The sequence below is a fragment of the Populus euphratica genome, unplaced genomic scaffold (genome assembly GCF_000495115.2).
Source record: "Populus euphratica unplaced genomic scaffold, PopEup_1.0 scaffold221.1, whole genome shotgun sequence".
NCBI lineage: Eukaryota > Viridiplantae > Streptophyta > Magnoliopsida > Malpighiales > Salicaceae > Populus > Populus euphratica.
Window position 1 is genome coordinate 436990 of NW_011499927.1, and position 11979 is coordinate 448968.

At 32.9% G+C, this 11979-nt stretch overlaps 1 protein-coding gene across 1 annotated transcript; it reads right to left on the minus strand.

Annotated features, from left to right (window-relative positions):
• Positions 1 to 472: 472 nt before the first annotated feature.
• On the minus strand, positions 473 to 7385 carry LOC105135780 (mitogen-activated protein kinase 9). The gene is made up of 11 exons (XM_011040811.1): positions 6730 to 7385; positions 5234 to 5642; positions 5032 to 5159; positions 4450 to 4509; positions 2967 to 3116; positions 2580 to 2735; positions 2322 to 2459; positions 2162 to 2235; positions 1777 to 1878; positions 1307 to 1556; positions 473 to 922 (listed from the first exon to the last, which is right to left on the minus strand). The coding sequence occupies exons 1-11, from the start codon at positions 6964 to 6966 to the stop codon at positions 854 to 856; spliced, it is 1773 nt and encodes a 590-aa protein (XP_011039113.1). The 5' UTR covers positions 6967 to 7385; the 3' UTR covers positions 473 to 853.
• Positions 7386 to 11979: the final 4594 nt, after the last annotated feature.

The following is an 11979-nucleotide window of genomic DNA, read 5'->3' on the forward strand; positions in this document are numbered from 1 at the left end:
TTTTTAATTTCACCCTTCAATAAAAAAAAATTTATAATTATCCTCTAATTTATTTATTTATTCAGTTTTAATTCTCATTCTTTTAATTACTATTTTTTATTTTGAATTGTTTTGTGTAATTAATTTTTTATTTTAATTTTATCCTTCGATATCTTATTGGTTGAAAAGCAGGCTTAATATTTTTTTCAAATAAAATATTTTTAGTTAAATGACTTAAATCACATAATTAAAAATTTAATGTAGTTGACATAATTGTTTTATTTATTTTTTATTTCATTATTTGGCATTAACTTTTTTTAAAATAAAATAGACTTTGTAATTATTTTTTAAATTAGATTATCTTAATTCTATAATTTAAATTAACAAATTAACTTGAATTAAAAGATCATGGAATAGCGCCAGAAAATGAGATCGAACATATCACAGTTGGAATGATCCTGCAGTCTGGGAATGGTTATTCTTAGAAAAACAATCAAGGAACGATGTATCACAGCATTAAACCAGCTTCCATTGAACCTCTCATTTCTTCAAGATTGCTCTAACGCTTGCCAGTAGTGTCATTTACATTAACAAAACAGACCACAGGTATCACGTCCTCTCCAGACCAAAACTCTTCTTTCTTTCTTTTTTCCTATCAAATAACACTAAGAAATGGTTTTCCCTATCAAATAACACTAAGAAATGGAATAGAGTACATTTTTGTATGAATGGAGTTGCATTGACAAGAGGGGCAAGTATAACAATGGAGTCTAACTAGCTTCTGCCTGATCTTCCGTGTAGGTCATTGCGAAGCACCCACTATCCACATAAAGCTGGAAAACAGGCAGGTCGCCAAAGTCAGCCATATGAATCTCTATAAGGCTGCCACCTTTTCAGACAAGTCATTTACAACCTCATCATTGGCCTCAGTAATCGTTTCCTCCTGCCATAAGAAAAACTAGAATATGAAGAGGGGATGAAAACATGCCACAAGCCTTATAATATCCTCCTAGGACTGCGTGCAATCTCACGTTTGAGCAGCATTTTATCAAAAGATAAGGTATGGGAAAATCGATATTTAAACAAAACTTCCACTACAGGCATGACTATAAACCCTAAAATAATATAATAAGCATGGTTACCGAAAACTGCAAAACAAGTGATACCCATTTAGGACTCTTATCATTGTTAGCCACACTAGTAGCAGCCAGTCTCCTAAGATTACTTGTCATAATTCCCTTTTTTAAGTTCATCACTTCTACTATGTAATGTACCATCAACTCTTCCACAGATGGACAAACAGAGTACTTGTGTAAAACGATGTTACCTCTGTATCTCCTTTTGGTTTCACAACTACACATTTGGAGGCACTGATGCTAGCACTCTTCAATAAGCTTCGATTACTGTAGTTTGGCTCACTAGATCCATTTTGTGCTGCAGCTGTCGCATCCTCTGAACCATCTGGTTGCTGTGACCCTGGGAGGCTTTGAAGAGGTTTCGCAACAGAAGCTGCAGTTCGCCCCTCAATATCAGTGTTTCGGGCTGCAGTCTCATCCTTGGGAGCAGGAACCCGCTCTCTGAAGAAGAGGTAACGCTTGTGGGTCATCAATATTCAATAAAAATTGCACCATTAAATAGTTGAATCATTGATGTTTTGCAAACGGAGAGCCATGATTCATTTGAAATTGGTCAAAATCAGGCGCACTCAAACAATATATATGGGGGGCAACTTGCTTAATCATATGATCATATAGCTTCAAATGAAAGATAAAGAAAAAACTCATATCCAGCACTTACCTAGGCAAGGAAGCATGCTGTCTTTGGAGTGGAGTGTTTTTGCCCCCCTTACCATAGTGCTCCTCAAGATGCGCAAATTGTCGCTTGAATCGATCAACGCCACTATGGTTGACAGAAAGAATTAGTATAGAAAAGGGCATATCAAAACACATCTTATCGCATTTTCAAAGTACATATATAATTCATAAAATCAGGTGTTAATTTGCTATTGCGCATGCCAAATACCAGCTTTTAAACCTCTAAGATCATGTTTACTTGAGGAGAATTTTCCAGTTTCGACGAAGATTTTCTAAAATCAGGAAATTGTAAAAAATATATATATATATTTACTAATCATTGTTTTGTTGGAAACATGTGTTTTCTAGGTTATAAACAACCATTCTACCTTGGGTACATAAAGCTAGTCTGCTCTCCACCTCGAAGGTACTCCTGCAGCATCTGCGGGTGATACTCTAATATCTGTTCACAGAAAACCAAAAGTTCATTTTAGTCGCCATGATGTGTGAAAGCCAGTGTAAAAAAAGCAACAGATATCACTGCCATACCTCTCTGTAGATCAGCTCTCTTACATCATCTTTTGTTAATTTCCTCCTCTCAAACTCAAACTCCAATTTTGAAATGGGTTGAGTGGATGGCTCACGCTCAACATTTGACAAACCATTAAAGTAAGGATCAGCTAAAGCCTAGAGCATTAGGCATGTTAGAATGTATCATGATTCAAAAACAACTTTCATAGAGACCTCTTTTATATTTATTTAATTTGAGTTTGAAATAATGATATCAAAATTACTGAATCTTAGTACCTCTTCAGCTGTTGGACGATCTTTAGGATCAAATGCAAGCAGACGCTCCAGTAGGCGAAGAGCCAGGGGATCAACATTAGGGAACTTGTGAGAGAAAGGAACAGGTGGTTTCTTCCGCATGCTACTAAGATACCTCCTTGCCTTTTCATTTCGAATCTGCCAACATAATGGTAAGTAACATACAGGGAAAGCATGGATGAATGAAGGAACATAAGGAAACAACAAGCTACATAACATAAAAGGCAGAACAGCATCAAATTAGTGCACTTCCTTAAGACCAAGAAAGAGCAAATTACAGCAAAAGATTTATAACAATGACAGCATAAAAGTGTTTAATAGGTCTGTCTATTGACAAAAGAAAAGAAGTGACTAAAATGAGATACTAACCCTTGAAAGAGATTCAGGAGGAGGAGTGCCTAGCAAATCACTCATGAGATCCAATTGGTGAACCACATTTTTCCCAGGAAACAGTGGTTTTCCTGTAAGCATTTCGGCAAATATACATCCAATGCTCCAAGTATCAATTGCAGGAGTGTACTGACCAGATGAAAACAATTAGTCACTACATGTTTGTAACAGTTGAATGAAAATGAGGAGAGTAACTGCTTGTCAGTAAAAGAATAAACTGAAATTGACCATTGAAATTGAGCAGGTAACATTTATCAATATGCGAGAAGAAAGAGAGAAAACATGCAAGTCGTCAAGAATGAAGAATGCAAACAATCCCAGACCTATTATGAGCACATGCATGTGAATGTGTGTGCGCGTGCATATTATAAATAAAATACACTTTGAATCAATATGGCCGTCTGGTCCATGCTGCAATATCTTAGCAATTGGCCTACAAATCCAGGCTCAATAACATCTTTTAGATCCAATGTACAACTAGCCAGTTAACCAAATGTTGTGCTCCTAGTTTCCCAAGTATGGTGTGGATATCTGTCAGCCCCTTATATGTTGGCATCGCAAGGCAGAAAATCATGACAAAAACTTGGCTCTGAGAATGCACATCCTAAGAGCTGTATAGAGGTCGGGCTACAAGATATAAGAGTATTTTGTAATCTCTAGTAAAAGAATAAACATCTACAATTATCCAAGAAACATTAATACCAGTTCAATAAATATGCTACATTGGCTTGCCTCAACAGACATTCAAACTTTTCATGTACAAATACTTTGTAACACCTAAACTCTAGCATTGCCTTTGCAAGGTCTCGCAGCAGGAAGGACTCAGATACGCTTGAATGAATTTCACTGGATGAAAATAATCAAAGGATTAAGAAAACAACGAAAGAAATGCTAAGATTCAGGCTTAAGATGGGATCCTATATTCTTTAAATTGATAAAATACCAGCCACGATCCACTTGAAATGATATATTTATCATAAATGGCTGCATGACAATATTGTTCAAGCAAGTTTTTCTCATTAAGGAGCATTACCACTTGTTACTGACAGATTAAAATATTTGGCTGGTAGCATTTCAAACAGCTTAGATTGGCAAAACAGAAACTGAATTTCAACATATTTTAGGATGGATTAAGATCCTCATTGAAATCCAAAAGCAACTACAATGGGATAAAAGTTTATCTACATCAAGTAAATTGTTTAAAATTACCAAGGATAGGTCCAAAACGAGTGTCCTATTACATAATATGTTATTTGGGCATAACAAGGTGAAGTAACCAATGCCATTGATGCCTAGAGGAATAAATTGGAGAAAATGAAGAAATTTGAAACCAACAAACAGGGTACCCTGATTTAGTTTCCCTGCACCACTCTTTCAGATGCCTAAAGCTGTCATAGCAACCAGAATAGAAAAGGAAAGTGATAAAAGGGGTTGAGACATCAAACAGTAAAAGGAAGCTTACTTTGGAGAAGAAAGAGCCACAGAGTTCAGGAGCGCGATACCACCTAGTTGCTACATAGTCCTTCCAAAAAAATAAAGGCATAAAAAGTTAGTATATTATAGACCTTGCACATCCAACCATTTAAGGCACCAAAATCCACCTCCAAGAGCAACCAAATAAACATTTCACAAACCCACTTCCATGTCCAGCCAGCCAAGCATACGAGGAAAAAACCCCTAGCCAGCAATAAAAACGTCAACATTCAACTGGTCACCTATCCATTAAGCCCATCTCTTCAATCTCATTACCGGGCTAGCAACAGCCAAACACCCAACACAACCAAACTTATTCCATCAAGCTCATTACAAGTGAAAAAATCCCTGTAATAAAACTAAACCCAAATAGGACAGAACAGTGACAACAGGAAACAATTACAGCACCAAATCAAATACACAAACAGGCATTTATGGGAAAGCTTGAAAAATGAGCTAAAATGGAAAAACAAATGCATAATTACTTATTTTGTCATTTGAGGCCTAAAAAAGAAAAGGAAAAAAAATAAAAAATAAAACAGAAGCTCATAACTTGCATTAGAGAACATACTGTCCAAAAAATAGCTGATGGGGCATCATTGAAAGATACTCTAGCAAGACCAAAATCGCATATCTTCAATTTGCAGTCAGCATTAGCGAGAATGTTTTTTGGCTTTAAATCTCGATGAAACACGTTTGCTGCAAGAAGTGTAAAAAATGAATCAACTATCAAAAAAGGTATAAAAAGACAAAAGACAATAAGTAACACATGCCTGTATGTATATATTTTAGACCACGAAGAAGCTGATATAAGAAAAACTGATAATGCTCAGGTGTAAGATCATCATTTGACTTGATTACTTGATGAAGATCAGATTCCATCAACTCAAAAACAACATAGATATCTCTGAATTCCCTACGCGAAGGAGGAAGCATAATGTGCTTTATTTCTACAATATCAGGATGACGAAGCAACCGAAGGAGTTTAATTTCTCTCAGAATACGTGTGGCATCAGAAACATGCTCAAAAACATCATTAATTTTCTTGATTGCAACCTTTTCTCCAGTATGAGTATCAATTGCTGAGCCAACAACACCATAACTGCCTTTCCCAACGACTTCTTGTACTTGGTATCGATTACCTTCTCCATACTCGGTGAAGAAATCTGCCTCATCCGAGCCCTGTTTAAAGAATCAAACTTACTTTTTATCAACATCAAACTGCAATTTACGTAGAGAGATACAGACTAGAGGGTTGAATTACATGTAAAAGGTATAGCATCACCTATCTCATGCAATCATGTCACTGGTAAACATTGATCAAAGGAAGATCTACAATGGGAGGTAATGTTAAAACCTATCTTTTATGGCTTATTTGTTCAAGTACAATGCAGCAAACGAATCTAAGTGTAACACTCAGATAAAAATTGAAACTTCTTGATGAATTTCATAAAAGTATTTCAATTTCCATGAAACTCATGTGAGAACATCATAACTGTTGATTGAACTTCCAAAACACACCAAATGGTCAGCTTTGCATTCTTTCCATGTTATACAAAAGGAAATATGTCAGATGGTCAATAACATGCATCTAACACCATAATTTGAAAATAAAAAAATTGAATCATATCATAAGGAGCCTTTTTCAATAAAAAAACTGTGTCACCTACAGATCCAGTCAAATAAAAGACTCTTCCACTAAAAGGAAGTACGATTAACAAATGATTCCTAAGAACCAAATATGAGAAAGTGAAACAACTAAGAGATTGAACTGCCGATTACGGTAATTGACTATGAGCATCAAATAACCCTGCACAATAATAATTGTTAACACAATTGTGCAACTAATAAGCAAATCGACAATGAAAGCTGCCCACACTTTAAAAAAACCACATTCTTCTGGACCCAAAAAAGCAGATGAGTCCAATGAAGGAATAATACATTGTACCAAAAGTGAAATCGATATCAAACACCATACAAGAACTCAATTTTCTCATTGAACCCATTATATTTTTGCAATCAAAAGTTGAGAATTTAAGCACATTAAAACAGATCAACGGACCAGCCAAACAAATCCCAGAAAACCCATTAAAAAAGAAAAGAAAAGAAAACATATTTAACCATATCATAAAAACAAAATGAAATGAAACAGTAGTTATCAAAGAAAACAAAGAAGAGATCAGGAACAAAACAAAGAAAAAAGAAAAACCCACAAGACAGAGATCTATCAATGTATATCCATTCTTGAATGGATTTGGATTTAGGTTACCTTCTTGTGAGGATCCATGGCAAAACCAGGAGGGAAATGGATGCGTTTAGGAACTCTAATAAGTTGGAGACCAGAAATATCAAAATCCTCAATAACAGTCAACTCCTGCTCCTCTGTCTCCTCTATATCCTCCTTCACCTTTACCGATGATTGTGGAATACCACTACTATTATTATTGTTGCTTCGGCGTTGAAACCAGCGACGAACACCGTTCACGAGCGTTCCACTCCCACCCATATATATATAAAAAAGAAAAAATACTGGTGATTTCTCTTTCTTCTTTTACAGCCACCAACTTCCCAGCATTCCTCGCTCTCTCTCTCTCTCTCCCCCACCCTATTTTCTCTCTCGGCTTGCCATCTAACTAAAAAAACCTCTTCTCTTGTCACTCCCGGGATGATCTCTCTCTCTATATATATATAGATAGATGTACGTGTGCGTGGTGTGTTTGGGTTTTTTATTTTTCTCATTTATGTTTGAAACATGGACTGGGAGACGCGTGCGTAGGAGAGGGAGAAAAACATGCGCCGTCCCTTGTCTGGTTGGCTACTCTTTAGGCTTGTGACTTTATGACATGACATCACATAATCAGCCTCATAGGCCGGACGGACGGACGGACGGGCGGACGGGGACGTATTCTTGTGTCTTCAATGATATAACACAGTGGATAAATAAACTAGTACAAAAATAATGTACGTGTTGCATTTTCATGTCCACAAGTATTTGATTATCTTCACCCTTTACAAAAAAAATAAATAATTAAATAAAATAAGAGACGAGATCAGAATATAAAATTTGTACTTAAAAGAAATATTTTACGTAGGATGTAAACTAATTTCGTGGCACGTGTTCTCGTAGTTGTTAAGGTAAAAAGTAGAAAACCAAACTTTGATGGTCTTGTCTAGTTAGATTATGTAAACACTTTTGGTCGTTTTGGGAAAGTTCTAGTTGTGATTTTGCTTTTAAAATTTTACTGAACACTTCAAAGTTACGGTCACGGTCACAGTTAAAAACAACAACCACAGTCAATAATTCTCAAACGGGTACTATGTACTATCTTTATTCTAGGTTAGATAATTTTAAATTAAATTTTTTTATTTTTAAAATACAATGTATGTAAAGGACATGTTTTTAAAGATAATTTTTTTATTTTTTATCCTCTAAAATATCCATGTAAAATATATCTAATTCAAAATTATCCAACTGAAGTTTTCAATGATAAAAATAATTATTATCATAATTTTCATCTAATTCAAAATTATACAAAGTTTTTAATGATAAAAATAATTATTATCATAATTTTAAAACTTAACTCAAAATAAGGTTGGGTTAATAGGATAAGAGGGTCAACCCTTAAACCAAGTTAACCTAATTTTTTTAAATTATTAAAATGATGTCATTTTGATTTAAAAAATCAGATAAAGTCAACAAGTATTATCCTGGATTGCCAATCGATCAATTTAGATTTTAAACCAAGTTATGCCGAGTCAATTCTCACTTATTTTCTTTTAAGCCTCAATTAGTTTAAATTCCCGGTTTGTTGAGTCCCAAGTTAGCCAGGTCCTGTATTGACCCATCAAGCCGGTCTAGATTTTATAACTAAAGTTATTATATTATTGTTAACTCTAACATTTAGTATAAAACTAAAGTAATATATATAAAAATATTTAAGTTCGATTGTAAAGATCATATTAGAAAGATTTAAAGATATTTACTGTTTATACAAAAATTACCTGAAGATCATATATTTTTTTTTTTTTGCTTTGAATAATTACATCAATGTTGGATTATAGCAAACCACAAGTTATTAAAGTGTTTAGCCTCTAACGATTATCCACACGAACCATCGGTGATAAATCTTTTAAATCCTTCTAGGTCAGAGGAGTTGATATGCATTTGAGTTATAGCTATTTTATTTTATATTTTTTTAGTGTTCTGTAACTTATATAGTTTTTTGTATTGTGTATTATATAGAAAATAAGAGGCATAACATTTAATTTGTAGAAAAACCTGAAAACCCTATAAATAGCAAAATATCAATTTACCCCCTAAATAATATCACTTACATTATTTCAAGATAATTTTAAAAATTTATTCAATCAAGTCCTCACTTGATTTTTCTTATAAACCCTCAGATAAAATAATCTCATCTTGATTTAGTAAAATAAAATAAAATACAAAGGATGTGGAGAAAGAATTAAATTAAACAAATTAATTGAATTAAAAGAGAAGTTATTTAATGAGTGGAGTGAAATTAAAAACAATAATAAAGGAGTAAAGGGTTTATAAAGAGAAAGAGAAGTAGTGGGGTCAATGCAATAATAAGATGAACGGTGGGGTAAACATGAAAATAGAAGTAAATATGAGAGGGTAAGATGTAAATAAAAAAAGAAAATGATTATAAATAAGAAGAAATCTCTAGAAATTCCTAGAGTAATGGCCGGCCAGGGAGAGGAAGAAAGAGGAGAAAACAAATTGAGAGGAAACCTCATAAATTCATCCTTTAAATCCAAAGAAAAGTGAGAGTAAATGAGCTAAGAGTACTTCAAATAAGATTTAGGAAGAAAACTTTGAAACCACCTAGAGAATTTACTAGTAGGAAAGGAAGGGTTACAAGAAGAAAAGAAAGGAAGAAGAAAAGTGGTTGTTCTTAGTCTCTTAACTCATTTTCTTTATAATAGAATATAACAAGCTCTTTTATTAAGTCACTTGAATTTGTTTGTATTTTTCTTGAATAATAAACATTTTAGAATACCTTAGTATAAGTTTAAAAAGTTTGTTAAATAATGATAGGTGGAGGCATGCAAATTGCGTGGGAAACAAATTTATACTTGTTAAACTTAAAAATCAAAACTGGATAAGTTGTCTTTTAATTTCTCAACTGAGATTTGAACCGTAAGATGACATAATTTAAGATATCTTCCTCATAAAACATGGATCTTACCTTTCAAATGAAATTAACCTTACTTAAAAACATGGATGTTACCTTTCAAATGAAATTAACCTTACTTAAATTAGAATGACAGAACACTAAATATGAAAGAAAAATAAAAAATGGGTCAAAACTAGGAATCAGCAAGGCATATTTTTAGGTTTCTGAAATTTATGAATTTAGGCATGTAGGTGGAAAAACTTGGTATATTCATCTTCATAAAAGTTGTATAACCATGTTTTAGCATTTTAAAAAAACAAACCACGCATAAAATCAAGTTCTATAGCTCCAGTTATACTCAAACTACTAAACAATATTTGGAAGCTGTTATGTTAAACCATCTAAAACTTGTAAATTGGTAACATTTGTCTGGAATTGTTTTTTTTTATTATAAAATGTTGAATTACGAAGGCAATGAAAATAGTATATATATTTGTGTATGTGTGGTTAAGACTTGAAATTTAAATTAGTGAAAGTATTGGTATAGGTGAGATTGTGGGAAATAAACGAGAGTAGGGGACAACTAGCAAAGCACAGATTTAAGGTAGGTGTTTGATACTTAGATCTTTAATTTAAAGTCTCTTTTAATTCTTTAGCTTAGCTCATAATAAAATGTAGTTCAAATTTTAGTATTTATATATAGTGTTTGAATGATGATTGAACAAGTTCCTGGTTTAGGACTGGCACCTAATGAACGGGTTGATGGTTAACCAGTGTCATGGTTTGGAACTGGCACCCTAAGATTGGGTTGATGGTGGGACCAATGTCCCAGTTTGGAACTAGTGCCCTGGAAATGGACAACCAATAAAATTAGTTATTATTAAACAAGATTGGTGTATTGACAAATGGGAAATTATATAAATTAATGATAGATGAATTAAAAAGAAAATTTTTAGTATAATGAAAAATATACTAGATCATCACAATAAATTTAGTTATGTTTATGCAAATTAAAATGCAAATTCATCTTAATAGCATAACCCTTAGTTGATGTATGGGTATTCCCTATGTATAGTCACTTAAATTAATAGAAAAATGAAAGAATTTTCTTTTGGGTTGTATTTAACAATACTTCTAATTTATATATATAAAGTTATGTAATACTATTTTGTTAAAACTTTATAAAGTAATTTTAAATTTTAAATTTATATTATGCTAATGTATGAATGCAATTATGAAGGTTAATTGATAGTTATCTTTTAATTTAAAAAAAATTCTGGGATTTTTTCTTATTTTTTTAACTTGATGATTTTGTGAATTTTATCTTAAAAGTTTGGGATGTTACAATTTAAGACTTAGAATGTGTAGAGCAATGAGTATAGAATATGTACAAGTGATTTGTTGATAACTTGGAACCCCCTGATATAGAGGATACCCTGCTGAAATTTTAGTAGAAATTTCAATAAACTTTGAATGAGTTCAACAAAAAAATAAAGTAAAATAAATTTTACCATGTTTTTCCCTTTTTTATGATTGATGTGTTGGTTTCAAAAATGAAAATGTTACATTTCTAGTTCTAAAATTGTTGTTCCATGTATAAATTACATTCTAGTCCTTAATTTTCAAAACTTATTTATAAGCAAGTCACACTTTGATTAAGCATTCTATTTTAATTTATTTTATTAAGGGTAAAATATATATTTTTTTATTTTATTCATCATCAACTAATCAAGATACAAAGACATTCATTGTATCTTGTATATTACTATCAAACACAATTTTATCTTCATTTCATATTTTATCTTCTCTATTTTGTTTTCATTGTTTCCATCTTTTTTGTCTCACAATAGTAACTAAATGATATTCAATAGTATGATGACTTATAGTTTGCTTTTTTTTTTCTTAGGAAACTATTTGATAAACCAATATCTTATTAGTGTATTTTTATATATATTTTTTAAAAAATATAAAATTAAGAAAAATATACGGGTATAATTTTTCTACATTCTCAAGCGCGTTAGGCTGACACGCACTATCATCAAACATTTTCTTATGAAAGCGAGTTGGGTCTGGCACTGGGCAAACCTAGGTGCGATTAGGTCTAGCCAAATCCATATCTTAAAGTATTTGGGTCTGATGTTGGTCAAACCTAAGCGATTATTAAGTCTAGCCAAATATAGACCCATATGTCATTGTATATGACGTCTGTCAGACCTAAATGATTCCTAGGTGTGGCGTTGCCAAACCCAGCGCATAGGCATAGCAAGCACAACCTAGGTCTGCCGAGTGCTGCTAAACCCAATAGCTTAGCTTGACTCATTACTAGGCCAACAAGGTAGGCACGACACATTATCCTAGGGTGTCAAGCCTGAGGATTT